The sequence below is a fragment of the Aythya fuligula genome, chromosome 4 (assembly GCF_009819795.1).
Source record: "Aythya fuligula isolate bAytFul2 chromosome 4, bAytFul2.pri, whole genome shotgun sequence".
Lineage (NCBI taxonomy): Eukaryota > Metazoa > Chordata > Aves > Anseriformes > Anatidae > Aythya > Aythya fuligula.
In genome coordinates, this window is record NC_045562.1 from 37,323,738 (window position 1) to 37,350,326 (window position 26,589).

The 26,589-nt window shown below is 40.2% G+C and overlaps 1 protein-coding gene across 1 annotated transcript in view; it reads left to right on the forward strand.

Moving 5' to 3' along the window:
- The first annotated feature begins 24,213 nt into the window (after positions 1–24,213).
- The window catches only part of SLC7A11 (solute carrier family 7 member 11), a 61,217-nt gene continuing 58,841 nt past the window's right edge, over positions 24,214–26,589 (forward strand). Inside the window, exon 1 of the mRNA XM_032187537.1 lies at positions 24,214–24,869. Within this exon, the coding sequence (XP_032043428.1) occupies positions 24,593–24,869 (277 nt within the window). The 5' untranslated portion in view covers positions 24,214–24,592. The remainder of the gene's footprint in view (positions 24,870–26,589) is intronic.

Genomic DNA, 26,589 nt, shown 5'->3' on the forward strand with positions numbered 1-26,589 from the left:
CTTTGTGGATGTACCCTTATTTTGTAACTGGAATATTCAGTACCTCTTCACTTTCCTTGAAGGTAGGTGTGGAACTGATTGTAAAGGGCACCACCTAAGGAAAAGGCAGAGGGGTACTATGCTATGGGATGTGTCTGTGTAATAACATTTACATCTGTATGATGTTATTTACATTATAATGCAGCTCCTATATGTTGACCTTTTGGCTCTGGACAATGTTGAAAAAGCAGAATTGCCTGTTATATGTAAAACAGCAGCAGTGTCTCAGATACACACCACGAGCATATCAGTAATAAACGATTGACTGTTCTCTGTTAACAGAAGCTGTCTGAAGCCCTTCATCCAATTTAAGAGATGCCTGTAATAGAAGTTCTCAGTTCAGCCATTGGAATTTAAATTACGCAGGATGAAAGCACATTAAAATGGTGAACTAATATAGCTGCTTGGGTCTGTGAGAAGGAAAAATTAATAAGAGACCATGGGATCAAGGTTGGCTAGCTGTGATTGAAAATTAGAAGTGTTGAGCACTGTGTGATTTCTTTGGTGTAAATGGAATGAAAGCAATTTTGAAAGCTTAACAAGTCTGTCTCCCTGTTGCTTTTTGTAATTCAAAAAGTGTCTGTGCTGGTAATTTCTGCCAGTCTCCTGAAACCCCAATAGTTGGGGAGTGTAATTCTGTTAGTTTTCTAAATTCTAATCTTTGTTTCTTCTTACTACTTCTGTATGTGGGGATCGGTGTTAATTTTAGAGAGGAAATGCAACTTGAATCTTACAGGCAGTGGTATCTAGGTAGCTTGCAGAGGAACTCTGGGGCATGTCCTGGACTTGAAGGGTCCCCAGTCAAGATGCCTGGGGGAACATGCCACAGCTTCTGGCTCCCCTCGGTGCTGTAGTTCCTGCTGGTGGAGCTGGGATGCAGCTAGGGCACAGACATAGGAGCTGCAGTTTGATTCTTCCGAAGCATCTTGCAATGTGGCCTGTTCCAGACTTGTCCATTTGACATGTAAATTTAAGTGTTAAATATACTTGATCTCAAGGGTGGTCTGACTTCCATCCATTTAAATGCTGCATGTCTTTTTAGTACATGATATTATGCAAGTGCGAGAGGGAGATATGTGACCTTTTTCCAAAATAAAATATTGAGTGTCCCAGTGCCAACAGATTATAATAGACGGAGCAGTGGCAGTATCAGCAGTAGTGCTGCTATGTGGGATGTTTTTACAAGCTCATAGTTCTTAGACCGTGAAAGACAGATAAAAGAGAAATGATTTGGGTACTTAACTTAGACACCTAAAAGATTTTAGATTGCTTATATAGCCTTGGTAGGATTGGCAGAGCCGTGGGATGCCCATGCCCATCTGCAACATCAGCTGAGGCAGGAAGACACCTGAAAGCATTGCAAATCATTGACATCAGTGTCTGGGCACATGGATCAGTCTCAAAGTGCTGAGAGCTGAACAGTGACCTCCTGCTCTTCTGCTTTGTTAAAATCCATCATATGACACATTCTGTTCTCCTCTTCCCTTACTGTCAAAATAGTACTTTGTCTACTAGCACTTGTTTTTAATGCTCAGCCAGGACCAATCTGGGGATAACGTTTTGGCCATCACCACTGTAAGGGAAGGATAGCTGGATTGATGTGTGTTAACTGTTGCATAATTCATACTCAGAATTCATAATTTCTATAATAAATGAAATATTTTCATGTTGTATTGGTTTTCAGTTCAGAAAGAGGAGCTATACACTCTCTAAATTATTCTGCATTTTTTTCTTTAGATGAGGGTCAGTGAATATATAGCAAAGAATCTCAATAAGGTTTCCAGAAGTTACACAAACAAGCTCCTCTTCAGTTCTGTGGTATGTCAAATCTGCTTATAAAATGATACTGCTACACCTGATAAAAATGTAAAAGCTATGGTATGGAAAAGAAGTCGTAAGTTACCTTAGTACCTATGCAGTAGTTAACTACAGACCAAGAACTAGTCTGTAGTAGAGGGGTAGCAGTGTAAGTGCATCATCAGCACACTTAGGACTTAATGTAGTCAATGTAAATCATTCCATTTTATTTTCAGATAAAATATCTATGTATATTTATGCCTATTTTCAAATTAATTATTTTATATTGAAATAAAAACAGTAAACACATTGCTTCCCTAGACTGCAACTTATTTTTCCCCTTAGGGCATGATGAATATACAGAAGTGAATGGGAGGTGTGAGCTCGTAACACATCACTTGATTTCCAACACTGTCTGTAATGATCAGGATTTAGTCTTGCAGGACTCTGTAAAGCCAGATGAATTTTTTTGGTGAAAGTGGAGAAAAAGGGAAATCTGTGACATAAATAATTCAGGGTCTTGGACAAACTCTAATCATTAGGACTTCTGTAAGGCACAATGTGTCCTAAAGTCATCAGGCGGGGAATTCGGGTGTGTGATGGCCTCAAGAAAATCTGGTTAGAAACTTGTTTCCAGATGTAGTAGGGAAAGGTGGAATTTCTCAGATAGGAGAATAACTACTTGGAATAATACCTCAATAATTCTGGTTGCTGGTGATTAGGTGTGCATTTATTGGCAATTGTTGCACTTCTCTTTTTATTTTTTTTTTCTAGGACCTTCTTTGTACTTAACAGTTTTTCCTTTTAATTAGTTCTCTTCTTTGGTCCTAACATGTAGGAGAATTAAACAAGGCTCTCCAGGCTGCTAGTAAGATCAAAATCTGTAAAATGAAATGGAAGATGGAAACGAAACTTTGTTTGAACATTAAACAAGGAAAAATAATTATGATGATCATAATAATGAGTCCTCAATTACTGCAACAGCCTGGCCACAAAAATATAAAAAGAAAAAAACAAATCCTTCCTAGCATTTTGCATTTTAATTAAAATGTGTCATATTTAAGTGCTGCCATAAATTTTACCTCCAGGTTAATAAATCCTGACATTGGTCCTAACTCTGATTTCAGGTCAGGAGGTTCTATGTCCACACAGGTTTCAATGGATTTATTTCAGAACAACTGCTGGAGGAAAGGACTTGTTTCTTGTGTAGACCAAAAACCAACACACTGTAAAGAAAGCAGCAGTTCAAAAAAAAACTGCTGCAGAATAACAAGTGAATCTGAATTTAGATGCTACAGTCGAACCTTTTCACTTTATGTACCTTTCTGGAGTAACACATGTTGAGGTGCTTAGATATGAACAATCTGTGAAGCCCACAGGTGCTGGGAACTCATGAACTCCTCTTCCTGGAACCTAAGAAAGACTATATTTAAAATAAGATAGGCAATATTAAGAAAAAGCATACAGTAAAATTTGATGTCACTTATCTTGTTGGGAGTTTTACTTTTCTTATCGAAAAGTTTTGTATTTAGAAAGAGAAAAGTTCTCCCTAGGACAGCCTGAAGATAATAAAATAATTTCTTCAAGTGTTTACAGTGTCTTCTGAGAGAAAATATCATATTTGTGTGCTAATTTTAACTTACTGAGTCTCCACAGCATATGGAAAGACTGAGCTACACAAAGTTAACTTTGACCACTCCTGAAATGCAATAGTCTCTTAAGAGTGCACAACTGCATTGACTGGTTTTGCTGAGGAAATGGAGGAGCCAGGAAGGGTGGGAAGCTGGGGGCCCCCAGGAGCTGCTGGTCATTGAACTGCAATTACCTGAGTAGAAATTTAATTAGGGCACTGTCACTGACACAGGTGATTTTATAAAGTTGCTACCAGATCTTTATTGATCATGACTGGACTCTGAATTGATAGCTACCTTGAAGGACCATCTATTTTGTGTAATTCTTGTGGCATGCTTTTTGGAATTATAATTGGTGGTGGCTTGGGGATGGGAAGTACTGAAGCATGTGTTGGGTTTGGGCCAGTCATGTAGATGATAGAGAGTTTGTTTTCTCTCTAAATAAGACACCATCCTTTATCCTATTTTTATGGTAAAAACAAAAACAAAAAGAACACCACCACCAACAACAGAACCTGCCTGTTGGCAACTCTACACAAGTTGTGGGAATGCAGGAAGGTTATCTCATGACTCACCACATCCCTCAGGTGTGTGGGCAGTATTTGTTCAAAAACTGCTCCTGTGCTCTAATCAGCATGTTTGTGACCTTGCAAAATGAAAGAAGGCCTGCACACTTGTTCATCTTCAATGGGCTTTCATTTTTACTGTAAGAAGAGAAGTCGTGCTGGGCCCAAATTACTGTCTCTGGGCACCATGAAAGCTCTAGGGGATTTACTTGTTAAATCAACCTTTCAATGAATATATGTGGAGGTTGTGTTTTTTGTTTTTTTTTTTTTTTTTTCTTTTCTTTTCTTTTTCTTTTCTGTAGGTATGAGACTAGCACATTCATTTAGAACAGTGAGGGACCTTTGTTTTAGGAACAGCGTGTTTCTCTTATTCTCCACAGGGATTTTGTTATGTATATGCAGTAATTTTTACTGGCATAAAGCTACATTTAGTCTTATCTTCTATTATAAGCCTGTTAATGAAACTTAAGACTGGTATAGCCTCCTCAGGTTTTGTGTGTTTGGGAATATCTGGATTTCTTCTACCTTTCCCTATTAGATTTTAAAAGTGACACCATTTTCCCCTTGCATCACTGCTGAAAAAAAAACATTACAACTGAGGTGCAACTGCAGGCTTGAATAATGACTTAATACCTGCCTTTGTCTCCTGTTATATTACCAGAAGAATAATGTAATTGAACTATAACATCATTTTAGAAACTTACTGGTGGGTTAAAGGGAGACCAGATCTATTTTGGCCAGTATGCCAAAGACATTCACACACTGCAGAAGGTTATTAGTATGTTATATAAACTGTGAAATGTATTGTAAAAGAAAGCAAACGCTATAATTTTTTGTTGGCTGTGATGAAGCTGCTGCTGGTGTCACCTATCTAAAGCTAATTTCAATATTACATTAAAGCTGAATGCAGATGGCTCTGCAGTCTTCTGTTTTCCTACAGCTAGAAGCACTGGTGCCAGTACTGCCTGATGCCACTATGAATAGAAAAAAATCACTGCCTGGTGTAGTACAAATGATAATAAAGAAAAATAAATGCAAAGTATGTTAGATGTTTCATTTTCAAAAGCTACCCATCAGGCACAGGATGAGAAGTATTTATTGTCATGCACTCATTGCAGAGGTCGTGCTTTAGCAGTCTGCTTTTCAGCAGAAGTCCTAGCGTTGGCATCCCCCACCATGGCAGTGAGGTGATTGCACAGCTTAGCATTTTGCTTTGTTCATTCGTATGTGGTTAGATTCCCTTACAGGATGGATGTTTCCATATCTTTCCTTGCTGTAGCTGTTACAGTTTTACAATTGCTGGGTGTTTCAACCTCCGTTGCAGCCTATGCTGATCATCTTTGCTTGCATTCTATTCAGATGTAATTTTCCTCTTTGGCGTACTGCTGGGCTTGGGGAGACAATTGTAAGTACTGAAAGATCAAAAGCTGAGATTGTGACCCTGATAATTAACTGTGCCTAAGCTTTCCTTGTGCTATCCTCTAAATTAGTGAAGACATTTCTATGAAAAAGAATCTGAAGTGGAATTAAAACTGGGAAAAAAAAAAAAAAAAAAAAAAAAAAAAAAGAACAGTATTGTTTAATACAGATAAAGATGATGAATAATTCAGTGACATCTTCATTTTGATTTTAAGTATGTTTGAACGTGTGATGGACAAAGTGCTAACAGCAAAGTCAGATCTCAAATCTTTTTGACCTGACATGCCTGACATGCAATGATATGCAATTTCCAGAAAGAAGACCCAAGTATGAGGCAGCTGTCGGGGAGAGTGAGGAATGCAGGAATATATCATGTTATGCTTACAAAATGTCCACCTCCCACACTCATTTATATAGAGAGTTTTCAGCAATGGAGCAGATTTGCTTGACTGAGGTGGGGACATATAGCAATAACTTGCTGCTTCTGTGATTTCTTTTGTTTCCAGAGTCTACTAGTCCCTGGGATGAGCAAACTGTATAGCCATACTGCTTTTGTTTTGTTTTGTTTTATTTCTCTCCAAGGGCAGCTTGTTGCATTTTTCTGACTAAAACAAGATTCTGCAAAGTTTGTCCATCAGTATGTCATCATAATACAGTCTTTTGTGTTGTTAGAGAGAAGCTTGCTGTAGATTGGATCTAGCATAATAATATCTTGACATACACTAGAGTACACACAATTACTTCAACTGATAGTTAACATCCATGGGAAAAGCTTTTTCTAGAGAGATGGAGCTTAAAAATAACCGATGACCTCTGACTCTGCATCTGGCTGCACTTGGTTTAAAGCTGGGCTGTGTAATGTTAGATAAGCAGAGAACTACAGCACCTTTTGTTGTGAGATTCTTTTATGGCCCAGAAGGATTATATGGATGTGTCTGAAAAGCAGAGGAGCTCAGGGACAGGTCAGAAAGACAAACACAGGAGTGGGAAATAATGCATTTATTTATTTATTGTTTAAGCTCCCCTTTTCCCTGTAAGAGGAGTGTTCTCACAACCCTTTTTTCCACTTTTCCTAGCACTAGTTCCCCATTTATCAATGCTTTCTGTGCCCCAAAATGTGTCTATGCTGTTGTATTTGGCAGACTCCTGGCTTTATTTTAATGCTGGGTGCTGTGGTTTGGATGGGTGGTCCTGTTTCTTGTTTTTATTATGCTGCCATTATCTGACCCTGGAGCATTGCAAAGGGTCATGGTAGCAGATATACTCTGCTGTAAATTCACTTCACCTGGATGGCTCTTTTACCCTATGTGAATGTTAGGGGGTAGTTCACCTGATAAAAACCTCAATCTACCACCTCCTTGTGTGAAGGAGCCTGTAATTTATCCCTCTTGCTGATGCACATACACACACATCTTAAATGGCTTGGTAGGTAATCATTATCTTGAAGTGGCAGGCGGTAATTGCTGTATTAAAATTCTATGTAGCTTATTTGCTGTGCAGGACCACAGCAGAATTGTATGTACCTCGCCAAGCAAGTTGATTAGAGATGCCTTAGGCATCATCTTTTCCAATTTTTTAAGAATTAATCATGCACAGTTTTCATATTAACTTAGCACAGGGCAAGGGGTGAATACGAGGCAGTTCTTGTAGCATGCTCTGCATGTTCTGTATCTTTTTATGAGCCCAGGCTAACCTCTGCCTGTCTCTGATGACCCGCTCCTGAAAAAAGAAGAGAGAAATATTGTAATGAATCCACCTTCTCAAGGCAGAGTTTCTACTCCTCATAGAGAAGATACAAATGAAAAAAAAAAAAAACGTTGGAGATGCTGAGCACTCACGTTGACCTTGCCAGAACTAGAACAGCTCTGGTAACATACGCTAGCATGTGTCATGGTGTTAACACGGGGAAGGTGGAGAAGCTGCTTAGCAGAGGTATGGAGTATTTGCATAGCACAAAAAATGACAAATGACATAAGCTAAGCCTGCAAAATACTCAGATATTAATGAATCTGTTTCTACACCGCAAATTTTGATGTCTTTGGGTTGACAAAGTGATTTATTTTGCCTTCCAGTGCCAACTGATGTAGCTGTGATGGTGAACCTTGTATAGACGCTGTCATGCAGTAAGTGTAGGAATCGCAGCAGTCTAAAGAGGCAGTTTTGCACATCTAACAATATCTGTGAAAAGACAGGGGTTTCAGCAGTCACCTGTCTTCGTGGAACTGAATGCAACAGTTTTGCTGAAACAGTGATGTTCTTGCTCAGCTTCCCATATCATGAGGAAGTCTTTAGTTCTGGTCCATTGGTAAAGCTGGACGAGGAAGCATGTTGTACTATGTGGCTTTATTTTCCACAGTGACGGGTCCAGCTGAGTTTTGAGAACTGGCTGACTGTTGCTGTGTTCATCCTTTATCATGGAGAGGAGCCTGCTCTGAGGTGAAGTGGTTCAGGCAGTGGAACCAGAGCAGCCACAGCAGCATGAATACCCAGGGTGGGAAGGTGTCTGTGCATGCCCCTGTTCAAACCGTCCGAGGTATTTCTGCTGTGTGGGTTGGCTTACACTTTTAAATTTAAGGCCTAATCCATGCCTTGAATGGTTTACAGCCTATGAACTATGACTATTTATCAGATTGAAGTTAAGCATGGGTGTCACTGGGTATGCACGGAGGCCTGTGAGGTTAGTAGTGAATACAAGAAAGGAGAAGTGTGATTGCAGGTGTGTGGTGAAAACAGAAGTCCCAGGACCCTCCTGATGCCCACAGCGATTTGGAGGCTATGAATTATTTTCCTCATTTTAAAAGCAGCGTGAAAAATTCCCTCTTGTTTATTACATGGGAGGAAGTTTGGTGAAAATTACCAGAATTTACACTAGAAAACCTGACATACTCTAACATAAGTAAAAAGCCCAATTTGATGTTTATAATTCACTCACCTATTACAATTTTCACAATGATGCCAAAAGCACAAGATTAGGATGAAAGGTATGAAAGAGGCAACAGGAGCAAATTTCCTATTAATAATGGGTATACTGAACCCAAAAGATGAAGGAGGGTAGGCTGCTTTCCATTTAAAGCAAAACAAATCACTTGATAGCCATGTAAAAATGAAATGATCAGTACTGTCAGCGTCTCTGCACTTATGAGTTGAGGTCAGTCAGTGATTAGTTTATTTGCTGAGATTCTGGAATAAGTGTAGTTAACTCACGTAGGCTCAGCCCTGCAATTCTTCCTGCACTGCTGTATAGAAAGTAAATGTGCAAGATTGCTTCCCTTTTTTTCTTTCATGCTGCTTGTGTAGTATGATAAATAAATTTACTGTGCTCCTGATTACTACTGCCAGCTGATAGAGTTCCTTTTGCAGTGAAGGTGGTTTGTAGTATAGGGTTCAGCATTTTCTTGATGGTTTGTGACAGAGGTTGTTGTGCAGCCAATATGCAGTTTTTTCAACAACTGGATGCAAGAAGCTGCTTATGGACTCTGCCCCCCTTCAAAAAAAAAAAAAAAAAAACCACAAAAAAACAACATTAAGCTCAATTATTTTTCTTCCTCTTAATTTTATTTCTCTGTTTTCACTTGTAACCTATGTGCTGGGACTAATGACAGAGTTACCAATATCAGTGTGCAAATGCAATTTGCTTCAAAATGAGGATCTGCCATACTCTCTGCTTAACATTATTGTGATCTATGAAATCTGTCTGAATTTAATTTTTTTAATTTTCTGTTGCATATGTTTTATAAAAGTTAATAAAGCTAATAATCTGCTGAAAATCTCTTCCCGAATAAGCAGGAGCTAAAGATGTCTGAGAGCACTGAACAGCATTCAGATGGTGAATGCCTTAAATGCAACAAACAGGTATCCCTTGATGGGTGTTTTGTCCTCATTAAGCCCTGACACATAGATTATCTTGTGTAAGGTAATTGAATGAAGAGTATATGAATTATACGAAATGAAATAACTACAGTGGGAAAATGTCCTGCTTGTTTTGTTTTCACATCTAAAGTACCCCATTTTTAGGGTCATTTCTGAACAGAGCTGGCCCATAACAAGTTTATTTCAGTCACAGAAGGGCATGAGAAGAGGGGTTGCCCTGAAGCATTAGGCCAGTGTTTATGATCAGTCTCTCCTATTGCAACATTTCACTTCAACTCTGCAGCTCAGATGGGCTCAGCCAACTTTAAGAGGGTTTTACTAAGAGAGGTAAAAACTTTTTTTTTTTTTTTTTTTTTTTTTTCCCCCTGGAGGAATCAGTTTAAAAATATTTAAGCATTATAAAAGCTTCTGACCTTAATGAACAGCGTAAGAGACCTTGGGGTCTCTTTTACCTTTGGCTTTTTTTTTTTTCTTTTTTCCACCTGGAGAAAATGTAATGTAATAGCTACAGTGTACTATAATCTGTCTCTCAGGGGTACCATTCAGAAATTTATCTTCCTCATCTTTGGCATTTAAATCTGACCACTACTTCCCAAGGAATTTTAAAGGGAAATGTTCATAGTTTAAGTGCATGCAGATGTCAAATTGCTCTTCTGAATTATATTCAGCAACCTTAATGGAAAAAATAATTCTATGTTAGAAATTTGTAAGATTGGGATTTGTTTTTCCTTTTTATCATCTCTTTCCTTAAAGTTGTTGAAAAATCCAACCTAGAAAATTTCACTCTAACATCCTGCAGGCAGATGGTTTTCCTTGGGGAACCCAATTTGCCAAGTGCTGAAGAAGTGCTGTGCTGATGGTGAGGGGCTGACCTTAAGTTGGTAAGCAGCAGGTAACGAAGTAACCAGAGATGACATCTTTCTTGTGAAAGACAATGTTCCTAGAGGAGAAGGATGAATAATATTGGCTCAATATTAACCCCAGTTCTCTGGACCCACTTTTTCCCACTGTACAGTGTTTGAGCAGTGTCTACAGAACTGGTCCAAGCCACAGTGTCAATGATGCCATGAAGGTGTAGGTGAGGGCAAAATCTGCCCAGCTGATGGGACAAGGTTGCGTGACCTCCCTCTGCTTCTACAAAGGTGTCACTCTGTGAAGACTGCAGCTTAGCTTGATTCATCCAAAACGCTTCTATTTTATTTCTGTCTGAAGTGGCTTTGGAAGCTAACCCAAAGGTGTTTTTCTGACTGAACAGGTTTTGTTGATATACGCACTGGAGACTGGGGAGAATGCAGAGATAAGCATACAACAACTGAATTGTGTAAATGAACGGTTGTGACCCTGAGTTGTTCCAGCAGTTCTGTGATTTAATACTCTCTGCTTCGAGTGAGATTTACTGCACAGTCCTCATCTGCAGAGTCTGTAGCGCAGAATTTTGTTGTGCTAGATGCATCTATTAAATGACTTCCAGCTTCCTTTATGCGTTATTCCAAAAGAGGAAAATTTATAGAATAGGAGGCAAAAAATGTTTTATTGCAAGATAGAAAGAAAGGAAGATTAAAAAAAAATTGGAAAAAAAAAAAAAAAAAGGATACTGGCGTTTGGTAGTTGGCTTTTCATGTTAATCCTCTTTAACACACACGTGACTTCAACTGGAAAGCCTCTCACATTTTTCAATCTGTTGAGGAGCACTGAGCTTAGTGACAGTCATAAGAACCTTTAAAAATCTTTAAGCGGTTTGTATCCCCTCTCAGTGTCACTCTCTGGCTTGGCAGGTTGGTACTGCTCAGAGACCTAGGACCAAATGATAAATACTAACCCTGTTTCTATGTATTTCAAGTAGTCTGTTGTGCCATGACTAGTGGTTCAGAATGATGTGTCAGAAATTGATGTGTGGATTTTAACACAATTTTTGAAAAAAGGCTTAAACAGGATTTTTATTTTCAAAGTGCAACTTGATATTTTGTAGCATGTGCCATAAAAAACATACCCTGGAATTCCCTGGATTTCAGTTGTCAAGATATTTCAGAGGAACTACTACAAGTCCTGAAAGGACATGCAGAGCGTAATTATGAATGCTTTCCTTCCTGAATGACCACAGAGGTTATAAATAAAAAAGATGTAGTACAATAGATCATTTTGTCTGTTGTGTCGTCAAAGTCATGGTTCATACATCGCCATTCGCAGCACTTATCCAGATTGATTCTGATGTCTCGAGAAGCTGGATTTTACTACCTTATGTACTCAGACCTACAGACGGAGGGTTAATTTTTTTTTTTTTTTTTTCCCCCCCCCTCTACTGGCAGGTCTCTTACATGGATTATCATGAAATATAGTCTGACTGGGAACAATTTAACAAATAATTTTGGCGTATACAGCCTGACAGTGTGGAGAAACTGTATCACATTGTTTTAGACCTTAAAATAAAACCGTACCCTTGACAATTCAGTAGAAAGACCAAACAGCTAGAAAAGAAAGAAAAGAAAATGGTCAGACTTTCCCTCCCTCCTTCCTTCCCTCCTTCCCTCCCTTCTTTCCTTTGTTCCATCCATCCATCCATCCATGCATCCATCCATCCATCCATTAATTTTTTGTACCATTAAGCATAAGTACTGAAAAGGATAGCTGACTGTCTGAAATGCTATCAGTATGCTAAGCTGTACTAGAGGTTATTTTTCTCTCCTTGGTGGTCCTGTGCTTATGTGCCTAAATTTCAAACATGGTGATACTGATGAACTTTACTGATGATCCCTTTCATACTGTACAGCATGAGATAATGTCACAGTCTGGAAACACCAAGAAAGTCATTTAGCTCTTATATCATCCTTTATGAGAGCTTGGACTTTGCTGTGTATAAATGCTTCAGCTAGTTTGTATGCCGGTGTACATGGCAAACCTACAGAAACTGAATGGAGGGTGAAACATTATATCTGAAAGATCTCTCTTGCATGATGATTGTGGGATGATATACCATAAATATGTATGTGGATCCATTTTGTCATTCAAAATATTATCCTTAAATCAAATTTTGATTAATTGATTCTGACAGTCTTCTTCCTACTTGGTTTCCAGGTCCTGTCTAGTATTAATGAGTGCAATGCAAATTTTAATACTGTTTTATAAACATAAATGTGTCAGTTATGGTTTCATGCACAGCTTCTTTGTTAATTCAGAAGGTCATTGTAAAATTCATATATGCATGTGAAATAAAAATAAATTGATTTTATCCTTGTAAAATGATGCAATGAGGGTAATTAAAAGTGAGACTTCATGAACAGAGGGAAAGCCCTTTGGGAATGTGACCCCGACAAGTCTGGGAACCAAGTCCACAAATCCTACCAGCACTAAAATTCTGATGGCAGGTAGTACAACTCAGTGGGAATGCTGGATAGTACTTAAAATTATTAAAAAAAAATAAAAATAAAAAAATGAAATACCAGTAAAGCAGCATGTGACTGCACTTAAATAAACCTTCCACCAGGTGATATTTGAAAGATAAAACTTACACAGGGACAATGTATGAATGGAAGCAGCCAGGCAGGCTGGGGGAGTGGCCATCAAATTATGCACACAACTGCATTTTCAACATAATTAGCTGTCTAATTGAGCATTATAATTTAACTGACGCATTTAAACATGTAATTTATTTGAATGCATGCTGCTCGTAATCTGTTTAAAATGTTTTGCTCTTCAGAATGGTGTCAGCCTCTAGAGGATGAGACTATCTTTCTGATGAACAGAAAAATAACCAAAACTAGTATGTTGAAGAGCCTTGAGAGCAAATAAATTTCTGAAATTTCAAACCATAAGAGGAGTATGGTAGCAGAAATGGCATGCAGAAGAAGCCAAGTAAAACCTGGCTATCTACTCAGCATACTTGTAGGCAGCAGCTTTATTTCAAATACCAGGGAGGCTGTGCAGAACTTCATGTTATCAGGTTATCGTGCAAAGCTACTAGTTTGCCTGACAGGTAGGTAGGAAGGACATTTCAGTAACAAAGAAGTTTAAACTGCACATCTGTCTTGTCTGGAAGAAAGAAGTGTCCCTTTCTCACCGTGATAGATATTGCCAATGGGTACAATTCAATTTGCTCAAAGAGGCGATTGAAAATGTTTAGCCTGGGTTCTTTCCACACAATCTGGCCAATTTATATTTATGCAGGGGGTGGATTCTGGACCCGGAGTTGATAGACTACTCTACAAGGCAATCACTCAAATAGAGGTTTTTTGTTTACTTCTTCAGTGATGATGCTGGGGTTGTGTTGATGTCTGCCTGCCATTTCAGTTCCTATTTCTGTCTTGCAGTCCTTATGGCAATGCTTCAGGTATGGCCTTTCATATCTGAACAGGAACAAATCCATATAATCCCTAGTCTCTGATAAAATACAGAGACCAGCAGAGGAAGGAGCCAGAAGTACCTTCATCCACCATTGCATGCTCTCTTGTGTGCTGGAAAGTTCACTCTCCTAGTGATAGCTAAGCACATGGACATTTATTTTCAAGGAAAAAACAAACTAATGTGTATTTACTTTTTTTTTTCCCAAAGTACTATTTTTACTTTCAGTCTTTGTTTGCTGAACAAAATTGTTGCAGGTTTTCTTTTAACCCAGTAAACTTTTTTAGTGTTAGACCTCATTATATATTTTGTGATGCTGTGTTTTGAATCTGTTGCTTCAATTACAGAAACTGCCAACAGACACGAAAATCCAGGGTATAGAGGCTGAAGCATTCCTGCTTTTTAGCTTTGGAATTACTTTTGCATACTCTGACAAATTTCTCTTACAAACAATTCTAGTGATAGCTACAGCTGTGGAATGCAAGAAAACTAATGCAACCTTAGCAGGCAAAAGAAGGAAGAAAACATTTTTTGTTCAACTCGGAGGTTTGCACAATTCCTGGCTTTTGCCCCCACCTTCCTCTCCACTCTCTGCTCTCCCAAGTTGGTTACTAATCATCAGAGGTAGAGAAGAGGAAGCATATGCAAGGTCATGTGAGAGGAAATAGAAATGTGTGGGTGTTTAACCCCGAGGAGTTGCAGCTTGCTTCCTGACAAGACATATTGTGGTTTCACGTCATTTGAGTTTATTATGCTCAGCTCAAGGTAGGATTTAAAGGAAAAAAGTTCTGCCCCTGGTATATTTAAGGCTAGGAGTTTTTGCTTTGGTCTTTAGCCTAAGTGATCGAAAATTGCATTTGTATTGTTTGTGAAAATCAACAGAAAATGAACCGAGTGAGTGGGTGATACATTGCACTGCTTGGAGTGGGAAGATTCATTCATTTTCAGATTGAAAAAGATGTATTCACTTATTAGGAGATCCTGAAATTAATAGAGATGGATTTTGTATATATAGATAGATTAGGCTGGGATAAAAAAAGCCCAACAATTAAAACTGAAACAGGGTTTGCAGAAAGCTCTCCCAGGTCTTGGAGAGACTCGCCTGTCACTGTGGTTCCAGTGTGTTGGTACGTTGGTTCCCAAATATATGGTTGCATGTGTGCCATGCAAAAGACCAGGGGACAGGGATCACATCCAGGAAAACTGGACTTTCTAACACTCATGGGAAGATGAAGGAAGAGTTAGGAAGATGGATGGGGGCTTAGAACATTGTTTCTCATTTCCAGCTCTCTGACAGAGTAATAGTCAGGAGGTTGGATTCCGATTTTGTCACCCAATGTGTTCAGAGTAGATTTTGTCTTGGGAAGTAGTATTAGAAATGTAAAGCCAAATACATCCTATGAAATAAAATTCTTTAGTACTTTGACCTTTCAGTCCTTTACACTGTGCTTCATAGAGATATCCTCCATTCTGTACAGCTTAGCAAAGATGACAGCCCATCAAAAACCCTCTTGGCTCTGGCTACTCGATTTGCTGGTGCTTGTTGGTGTTTTAACTATCAGTACCTCTTCTGTTTTTCCTTAAAGATAAAGGAGCAGTGAAGCCTTTCCCTTTGAAAAAGGACCTGAGAACTGAGCATGGGGCACAGTTCTCATCTGCCATCCTAGTGCATGACCCCTGCCAGCCAGCTGCTCTAACTGGATGCGTGCAGTCCTGGCCCAGCTTTGTAGCTATAGTGCCAGTCATTGTATATGCATTCCTCTAAATATCCCAGGAGGTTTAAAAAAAAAAAAAAAAAAAGATTTTTTTATTTTTTTCCTGAGACACATGGGTAGGAGTTGGAGAATCAATGGAATATCACTCCCAAATTACCTGTAATAGAGTGGGTCCCATTCTGATGATATTGCTGGTTCTAGGGAAAAACAGACAATACTGTCTTTCTACTCTTGAGTTGGAAGATCTAGCATATTTCTGCTGCAGCCAGCTGAGGTAAAAAGCAAAGCCGTAAATGCCCTGAGAATTTAAGTTGTTTGAGAATAGATACTGAAATGTATTGAAATACTTCAGCTGTCTTTCTTTTATCAGTCAGTGAGGGACGGTGCCTGTGGAGGAATCACAGAGAAGATGAAACAGCAAAGGAGGTTGATAGTTTATGATGGAGCTACAAGTGTCTACATTGCAGGTCTGAGCCCTGGTCATCGGTCCTAATTCACTGACTATTTATTCAGCCTGCTAGCCCGTCTGCCTCAGAAACCAGGGCCCCTGGGTGGAGAGGGAGAAGGTTTGCCCTCTGTGGTTTAAGCTTGTGTGGTTGGCTCTGCCCAGGAAGGAAGCAGATGTGGCAGCCCTCAGACAAGGTTAAGAAGTGGCACCGATGCTAAAAGGCAACGTCTGTTTCCTCACTGAGGTTTCTGCTTGATTGTGCCCTGGTGTGGACACACAAGACTGGCTCAGAGCTGGCTGGTAAAGTCCTCAAACGTGTAATACTGACATAGCATAAAGGGCAGGTAGGACAATAAACAACTCTGGGATAAACTGCCTGCTAGGTAGAGGCTTACCTAAATGATCTGGAATATTGATGAGAGCTGGGATCAAAGAATGAACGAGACATAATTCATTGAGACTCACAAAACTTGGGCATTCATTGCCCTGGAAAGGGGCATGGAAAGATAAGGAAAAATAAGAGGAAATTCAAAAAGGCTTCTACTTTAGCTCAGAATTTGAGAAGTTTACTTTAAGTGGGAGAAAAGGTGATAATAAAAAAAAAAAAAAAAAAAAAAGGAAAATGAAAGTAAAGGGCAAGTTACAATATCTCTGGGGTACCAAGCATGTTACTTTTGTGCCTGAGGAAGTGCCTTACATCTGTGTGGTTTTCAGAAAGCCAAACTAGGGTATGGTACTTTCCCAGCTTCTTTGAAAGGTTGTAATAAACTGAAGTTAGTTAATTATTAATTTTTATAATATCCTTAAATTATTATCATGATATCTTTGCGTAGACAATTTTCCTGCCCAAATAAACATTGATTCTGAAGCTTTAAAAATTAAGAATCATATATATATATATATATATATATATAAAAAAAACCTACATTGTGTAATCTGAATAGAAATTGACACGGGGGAAGGCCAGGTTTCACCCAGCTTAAATTTCTGTGATACTTTGAGCTGTTCTCCAGTAAGTGTTCATGTGGTTTATAGTACAGCATCTTTCAGTACCCTCTTCTAGCCCTGTATACATGGAAGGAGTACATTTTACAGGGATGTATTGTGCTACTTGAAAACGACCACAGTTAATTTCATGTACTGTTTTTTGCTGAAGTACAGTTATTGTTTGTGTGTTGACCCACAAAGCTGATAAACTACCTTGTAACAGAGATGTCTCAGGAGAGGTCAGCTTCAGTGTGTGACAGGTTATGCCATGGGACAGATTTGTGTTTGCTTTACAGACAGCCGCATTTCTACTCTAAGTATTGGCTCCAAGTCTTAGAGGTGTGTGTGAGAGAGAGGAGCCTGAGTCTGTTATCTCATAGCATCCCCTCCCCCTCTGCCACCCTCCCTATGGTGAAGAGTCAGGACCCTCTGGAAAAGTGAGAGCAATACTGATTGTATTACTTTATGTTAAGGCAGGAGTCCTCTAAGTGTGCTCTATAGAGTCCTCTAAACTCTCCTCCTTGATGTGAAAACAAGATATTGAAAACACTGAAATTAGTATATGTTTATTTGTAAAAGAGCCTATGATAAAAGCAGAGGCATTTGGTAGAAGAGCTCTTTGGCCTAGATTAAATTTGGGAGGGATGGCAAAACGCTAGAAGTGATGCATTATAAGCAGAGGGGATTTATCTGCCAGTTGTTTGTAAAGCTTATATATGAAAAATGAATTTGAAATGTACTTAGAAATCCATGGAACTGCTTTTTGTTTTCCTGGAGACTTGGCTTCTAAGGCTCGGACTAACGTGTACTTTCCTGCAAATGTGGTGCTCGGTCTGGACAGAAGAATGACGGTGAAGAGGGCAGATTTCTGATGGTGCAGCTGACTTGCACATAATTTTGAAATCTAACATGGACAGCATGGAGATACCCTCATCATACCCACGCACTGCCTGTGTTTGCTTTACATTGTCTTCATAATCTTGTAACTAAATATCACAAAACATGAAAAAATGACTATGCTTAGATAGACACTATCTCTGAAGAGTGCAATATGAATGTGGAAAAGATGAACTTCACTTTCAAAGAAGAAACAGAGCCTGATCTCATCACTAAGATGCTCCGATCTATTAAAATGCAGGAATAATATACGGAGCAGCATTAGTACAAACCACTGAACTGCCGTGGCAGTGCTCCAAATGAGTGCTCTTTCTGATGGAGTTTTTAATACTTCAAGAAGATGTAGTATGCACATTTAGATGCCAATAAAATGATTTCTTGTTGGATCCATAGGGCACATTTCAATGCTAAATTACGATGCCAGTGGGAATGATTGACCACCAAGCATCAGTGAAGCATCTCTGCAATCCTGCGTAGAGTAGCGCTTTTGCTTTTCTGCTGTTTAATCCCAGCTTGTGGTAAACTGTCACTGCTTCAAGCCTTGACTGAGAAGATTTTGTCCATCTCTCTCAAAGCACATGTTGTGTCATTGCTGCTGTTGTTAAAGAAGCCATAACTACCTGGTAGTTTATTGACTGGAGCCTGACCTTATTGTGTTCATGACCTGCTAGAAGCTGTGGCCAGGACTTGGTTGGTCTCCAGACAAAAAGCTATATTAAAGGAACCAAAAGAGAAATCCATGGATGCAACTACATTGCTGCATCTGACAATTGAGAGAGGAATGAGAAGGGAACTAAAAATCCCATTACAATTATTCTTGGGAGCTTGGCTAAGAGTGTGGTTTTCTATTTCAGAAAAATCAAATAACTTTGAATCTATGCTCTCTGTATAGTCTAAGTTCCATGCAACAGGAGGGGAATGAGCTCATTAAACTTGACATAAAAGAAGGGTGACCTTCTCTTGGGGTGAGAATAAGGAATTGGAGTTCAGATTAAGACAAGTGATCTGAAAGATTTCCCTGTGGAGTGGCCAGTAAATTAAAATTTTACTCAAGTTCTTGAAAACTCCCTTTCCAAGATTTTGTATAGATTATTTTAGTGACAGGATTCAGTGGCTGAATCTCTCTGCCACACCTGTGAATTGGTATAGGTATCATTAACTCTTTTAAATTATTTTTTTAGGAATATTTGACTCATCATGGAAGAACATGATTCACATAAAGTACAGGGCCTGGCCAAACAGAAGAGTAAGGTAAATGTCCCAGCATCCTATTTCTTGTGTACACAATCCGGGATAAATTGTATGAAAAATACAATAAAAGCAAATGGGGAGTAGTTAAATTGCCAAGTCTAAATGTGATAATCTAAGCAGCTCTTACATGATTTCTTCACTTTATAAACTTTTTACCTACTGTGAAGAGCCCTTATCAAGCAAAAGGAGAAATGAACTAGCAAAGAAAGCCTTCTCAGTGCTAATTGACTGTCTTGATTTTTTAGATATCTTAACTTTTCAGAAACACCAATTAATTTTTTTCATATGATCTGCCTAGGCTGAGACTGCTCAAGGAAATTCTCTGCTTCCTGAAGCCAACAAGAATCCTGCCGTTGTGACAGGTATCTGGCACATGCAGTTTTGACAGAAATTTACCCCCAAGGTCTTGATTCTTGAAAGTCATGGGGGCATCTCAGCATGTGCATCCAAAAGACAAGGAAAAATAACATAGTGACTCTGAAAATTGTCTCATTCTGCTGATTCAAACAAAGTAAAGTTGTTTAGTTTATAATTGCATAGATCCATATGAAAAATGAGATGGTATGAAGCACAATCATGTTTCCATACATGTAGGGCTTCAGTAAGAATCAGCTTTCTCTCATTTGGAGCTTTTTTGCTTGGCACCAGGGAGTGATGATTCTTTCCCATTAAAAAAAAAAATCATTAAAATGTCAAACAGTTTGGCTGAAATCATCATGGTTGCTGTTTGAAATAAAGCTCTAGTAGTGAGAAAAATAGGAAGGATTTCTGAAATCCCTTTTTTTCTTTGCTAGCTGAAAATTGATAGGCAGCTATCAGCAAATTGGAGACAGGGAATCTTTCAGAAGTATTTGCTTTCTAAAGTGCTATCATTGTCTGCAGTCTTCTTGAAACCAGACTTTTATTTGCTGACTGCGTAAGCGTTTCATTGGAAGCCTTTTACTGAAAATACCAGAAATAACATTTGAATTGCTTTTGGATTTCTTCTAGTATTTTTTGGTTTTTATTATTATTATTTTTGAATTCTCTGAACTGGGGATGTATTTCATTCTCTCTCTCTCTCTCTCTCTCTATCTCTCTCTCTCTCTCTTTTTTTTTTTTTTTTCCTTCAAAGTGTCTTCTTTGTATTCAGCACAAAGTGGAATGCAAAATAATTGAGTAATTTACGAGTCTCTGATTACAAAATAACACCTCCCCTGCATTCTCTGAAATCCCATTTTTTAAACTAAAATTTTGGACTGTAGTAGAGACAATACCAGATTGTTTTCATCTTCTCACAGTTCCAGGTTTTCATTACAACATAAAAACCTGTCCTGATCTACTGACACTTCTGTACTTCATGATGATGCTTTTCTCACTTAATTCCCAGTGACACCTTAGCTTTTAAATTGCTTACAGATTGTTTTCTTTTCCCAACGCTAGTTAAAATATTTCTTAACATTACAAAAGGAATAGAAAATCCCCAGTCCAAACTTTTCAATGCTAGATTATCTACATGAAAAAAACCAACTAACACTTGAAGGTATTTTGCTCTCCTTTGACATTTGAAACCAGACTACCACCTTCCTACAGGGCTGCTTTTCAAGGCTGGAAACAGTCAGGATTATGCAGAAGACTCAGCTCAGTTTTCTAAGCAATGTTTTCAGTCCTCACCACCCACACAGAAGACTTCGGGGCTTTCCTTGCCTCTTCAGTCTTGCTGTACTTCCTTTTTGATTCCTGTGTCTCTAGTCACTGTGGCAATGTGTGGCCTGCAGGCTTGGCTTGTGACTCTTGATTTGCTTGATGCAATGAGCAGATATACAAATGTCTGGAAGGATTATCAAGATATGCTTGCTACACCTTTAATTGAAGGAGGTTTTGTGGGCTTGAGAAGTGGAAACTCAAGTCCAGACTTGAATTTTAGCTTTTTTACTTGTTTGTGCGTGTGTTATAGCATTCCCATACAGGGGAATGCCGTGTGTGTGTGTATGTGTGGTAGCATTTCCCAGGGGAAATATCCCTGTTGTAGCTTCTTCAGAATCAAGGTGTAGCTGTGTCTGGGTATTTGGCACAAGCTCTACTAGTGTGAAAAACTTCAGTGCCTCAGTATCAAGTCTTTTCAGCATATGAAATGCTGCAGTACTATCGCTCCCTGTGATGCTCGAGTATTTTATTTTCTAGAGTACTGCAGGGCAGCTGTCAGAGGGGTTATCACAGCCAACATGCGTGGTGCCAGCAGCACTGCTGGTCCTGGTGGCAGCTGTCAGGCAGTGTGGTGAGGCTCCGCCCTTTGGGTAGCACTGTAGTTCTTTGCAGATTTGGAGCGCAGGAGCCTTGCCTGCCTGCCCGCCCACCTGATAAGGGATTCTGTCTGAAACAGGCAAGGGATGATGTAGTCCAGGGCTGATGGTGCAATTCAAAAGGAAGCCATTTCACAGTGATGATCTGGGTTATGCTTTAAAATGTTTGCTCAGGAGAAAATGTCCATGGATTGGTGGAGAAAACAAAAACAAAACAAGGAGGAGAAACAATAAAAGGCTCTGCACAATGCCAGCTGCCATTAAGGGTTGAAAGTTTAGTTTCAGAGAATCGTCTTTAGAAACATTACTTCCAATAATTTCATCAGTCTATAGAAAATTGCACCTTTTATCTTTTTGTTCTGTTTCCAGAGCAGATTTTTAGGACAGAACAGGGCCGTTCTGAATGTTGGGCAGGTTAAGCCCCGTGCTTTCAGAAGAGTTCTCTGAAAAAGACACTGACTGTAGGTAGTATTGCGGTTGCATAGTGATGCCACAGCCCTTGCTCTCTGATGGATAACCCAAATAAAAGCGGCTGGTGGGCTACAGATGATGAGAAGGTATTTGGAATGTGTGGGGTAACGTGGGGTAGCAGACAGTGATGGACCCTATCCAGCATTGGGGCTGGGCTCAGCTGGCAGAAGATTCTTATGAAATCTCTAGGAAGCTGCTAATCATCCCTTGGCACCAAATAAGTATTCTCTGTCCTGATAGTTTGAAGCAGGCTTTGAATGCAGAGGAGGAAAAGTGGTCCTCGTTTTTAAATGTATGTTTGTTATTAATGGACAGCACTGGGAAGCTGTGTATGCAACAGCATCCACCGGGAAAGCTGTGCATAGCGTGATCAGTAGCAAGCTGCCAATATTTAGCAAAAAGCGAGCTCTGTTTCCGTCCCTCCTTGATTCACACCTTAGAAATTTCAGTATGGGAATTTTCCACAGTCTTAAGCTTTGTATGCCTGCTATCCCCACATGACAGAAGCAGCAAGCACACTTTTCCCTGCGTGGGGGGGTGTTAATAGCGATGTCCAAAGGGCAAATGTGGATTCAGAACATTTTTGCATTCTTTTGGCCAGTGATCAAATAAAATTAGAAAACTGTTATACTGCCCAGCATTTCTACTGAATAGCTGATGCAGACAGCTGGATTGCTGGGAGCTGCTTTAGGATCATCTGGGAGCTGATTGAACTTTGGTTTTGATCTTGGAGCCATCTTCCTGTTGAAATAATGGGTAAGCATTAGTTAAGAATGACTACCTTAAGCTATCAGATGCTTTAAGATGTCATGTGTCTCATCATTAAACAGCCTTTGAAAATTAAAATGAAGGTCATCAGCCCAGCCCAGGTTAATGCTTTTTCCTGGTTTAATCTAGTTACTTACTTCAGGCATTTATAATCTTCCTGGGGGACAGCCCAACAAATGCACATGAATGGCAAACAATTCTGGTAGCATAACAGCTATTTTGCGTCGCATGTTAGGGGTGCTGTGAAAGTTGGCTTGGTTTGGACTGTGAAGACAAGAAGAGGTCTTGCCTGCCATTGCCAGTGGTGTGTATGCAAGGGACGGACACGAGGTGTACTGGGAACAGGAGTACAAGCTATATGGAGGGTCAGGGATCAGCTGCTGCTCACAGGAGCAGGTGGAGGAAGGGGTAGGATGTGTTCAGAAAATAGGCAAGCAGTACCAGCATGTACTCAAAAGCTAAAATCCCTTCTGTTTATATTTGCGTGCGTTTAAACTCAATAAGCTTTGGCATGCCTTGTGTCATAGAAAGGTTTGGGTTGGAAGGGACCTCAAAGATCATCGCAACACAAACTGTCACAGGTGAGTTATAACTGAAAATATGAGGCTTTAAAAATGCTGGAGTTTTACAGCTGCAGTGTTTTAATACTCCAGTATCTCCTGTTTGCCAAACAAGTTTGAAAGCAGGGTTGTACTCTGAGCTCAGTGCCTGCTTTGCAAATGATAAAATGTTTTACTGCTATCTACCCGCCCCCCCCCTCCCCCCCCCCCCCCCCCTCCCCCCCCCCCCCCCCCCCCCCCCACACACATCGTAGGTCCTAATTAAGCAGGAACTGCAGGGATCATTTCTCTTTGCACTGATCTAATCTGAAGCCACGAGCAGCTGCAAAAGTTATGCTGGGCAGGATTTTTCCCCTTTGGCACAGGCTGTCCCTTGATTAGGTTACAAGTGCTTGAAGGCTATTGATTTTTGCTCTGCTTTATGAGAATGTTCTTCTTTTTAACAGTTTAATTCCTCAGGTTTGAGTCATCAGGTAGTGAAACAGAAGCCTGTGTGCATCTGTCAGCCTGCTCATCTGCTCAGAGAAGCTCAGTGGGAACACAAAAGGCACTTTCTGATTTCAGAGCAGCTCTAGTGCTGTCCTTCTCCTGACAGATCCTAAAGCAGAGAGCGCTGCAAACCTCAATGGTTATTTCTTAAGGGGAAGTGGCACTGCCGAGCTGCTTACCAATGTCCCATAAACACTGCCTGGGTGGAAATTACTGTACGCGGGAAATAACCTAGATTTTTCATGAGTTTGATTTGGGTGTGTTGCTAAGCGACAGGGGCTCAGGAGGGTTTGCATGTAGGCTTTAGGTAGGTGCAGGCAGTGCCTGCGGAGGTTTGCAGGTAGGCGATGCTGAGCAGGGGGAGGCTGACCGGTGGCGGCAGGGCAAGAAGTTCAGCTACACAAACTGAACTTTCACTGCGAGGGCTTGAAAGAGAAAGAAATTGGATTAGACCCAGAGATGACGTATCCTGTTTGATTCCTTTTCCCCCTCACACTCCGACAAGCTTTGTGTTTCAGCAGGCTTTTATTTCTGAGCACGAGTTGCTTTAAAAATTGGGGAGTGTGTGTCTCAGGGTGTCGGCGGTGATGTGCTGAGCTCGACTGGCTCGCTTTCCTCGCGAGGGCTTTGTTCTTCCCACCACGCTCAGATCGGTTGTGCAACATGCCCCTACCGTTTAAAAAAAAAAAGAAAGTGCTGAGTAATGCCAGAGGTTTCTCAAATGGCTGATGCAAACCTGGAGAATTTGCATCATCATTCAGCTGGAGTAACTTGGTATGACAAGAGCTTAAATACAAGTCCACGCGGAAGCTGAGCTGGTTTCCAATGATAGGGCAGCACCGGCGAGCTGGGGGAAAGCACAGGTGTTGCTGAGCACTGCGCAGGCAGCAGGGAAGGGTAAAACACGCTTCAGGAGCTCCCTACCTGCGCGTAGGAGCAGCTTGGCAGATAAGAGCAGGCAGAGGAAGAGGCTTAAGTAGTTGGCTACAGAGGGAGGAAAAAGCCTTGAGTTGCTGCTGCAAACTTTTTGGCTGTGCCTGCCGTCGGCGTGCTGGTGGCACGGGAGCATGGTCAGGAAAGCTGCTGTGCCGACAGCATCTAATGGGAGCTACTTGCAGGGGCAGCCTAATGGCAGGTTGTCCTCTCTGGACAGCGGGCAGCCAGTCCAGGAGCAAAAGGTTGTGCTGAAGAAGAAAGTCACGCTGTTGAGGGGGATCTCCATCATCATTGGCACTATTATTGGAGCCGGCATCTTCATCTCGCCCAAAGGGATCCTGAAGAACACAGGCAGTGTGGGCATGTCCTTGACTGTCTGGACAGTGTGTGGCATCCTCTCGCTCTTTGGTAAGTCTCTCAAAAGTTTCTAATTGGTCCAGAGGGACAGCTGGTGGATTATTTCTATTTTTTGTCTGATTTTGCCATTGGATATCAAGGCACAGTGTGGAGCTGGAGGACCAATAGGGCTGCGGAAGGCTTTTGCTGTGTGATAGGTTGTGTGGAGGGTGCAGCGCTGTGCAATCTCTGTCCCCTGGTGCCGTGTCAACACAGGCTGTAAGCGCAAATCGTTTCTCACGGACCCCTAAAGAAAAAGCGAATGTCTGCTTTATGCCATAAAAAGTGCTATATGTATAATGTTTTCCTTCTGGCTGTGAGAAGTAGTTCACCATTTGCTTGTAAGGCCCCTGGCAGCGGGGCACACGGGTCATTCCGAGCACCAGCGAAATGTTCAGACAGTTTGACTCAGTTCCCTGGAGGCTCGGTCAAGGTCTGGGAGGAATAACTCCCACTGGACATAATCTGTGTTGGCGTGAAAGGGAGCAAAGTAATAATACTAATAACCCTTCTCCCTGGTCTTGTGTTACTGTTTTTCCCTTTATTCCCCGCTCACGATGTGGCTTGGAAAGGTTGGGTAGCAAAAAAGAGCATGACAGAAACAAATCTGTAATGTGAATTTTGTTGCTGGCCTGCCGATCGTGACAGTTTTTACTAATTTTGCTGTGTTTCCTTTTTAACAGTATTAAATTCTGAAGAATGCCAGTTTATTTGTTCTGTACACAAAGCCCCCATTCAGAGTGGAAAACCCCACCCTGGCTTCTGTGGGACAGAGGGTCCATTGACCTACTTAATGAGTTAATCTCAAAGAAGCTGAAGAACTAACATGAATATTGGCTTTATTTAAAACAGAGACGACTTGTTTTCTGGCAAGAGGTAAAGAAGGCAAACACGGCCTAACATGTGTCTGCTTAATAGGTGGAACATGCGAATGCCACCCTGTGTAACTTGGCTCTGAACTTAAAGGCAGCGTTGACTCTATAAGTCCACCCAAGCCAAACAGACAATACAAGAAATTTAGGAACTATTTTGGTCAAATGTTAAATGCTTTGGTACAATGTGAAATGTAACCTGCTGTGCTAGCATGGAAGTCCTGCCAGGAAGCAAAATTCCCCTATAAAGAAAGACCTCAAATGCAATTTGCAACCCTGTTCTAATACCTTGGTCTTTAGATTCAGTTAAACTAGAATTTGCTTAAGCATCACATAATTTTAATACTAGTAATTTTCTGGCTGTGAAGTCAAGTCTGTGGAAGAAAATCAGATGGATTTTCCTGGGCATTTCCCAGATCTCAGGATGTGAAGATGTGTCTAATTTGGCCCAGCAAAAGATATTACCTCTTTTCTCTGACCCGTTACAGTTATTTTTTCATAATTTTTATATCATGGGTGTTTTTAATTTCCTGCATGATATAATAAAATCTCATACAAAGATCACCTAAGGTCTTGCTGAGGCTGTCTGTGTAACATGTATCAAAGCACAGTTTGATTTCATCCTGAGCCACTCCAGAAGAAGTTGGAAAGAGAAAAGTCATCAATAGTATTTTTTTTTTTTTTTTTTTTTTTTTTGTGTGTGTGTGTGTGGCTATAAGTGTTTCATTGAGTACATTTCCAAGTAAGCTGAAGATGATCAGATACAAGTTGTTGTGTTTTTGCAAAGCCCCAAACAAAGCGAAGGAAGGAGGATGGAATGTGTCATAACGTCTTACAGCTCCATCCAGTTTGGTGTGTGT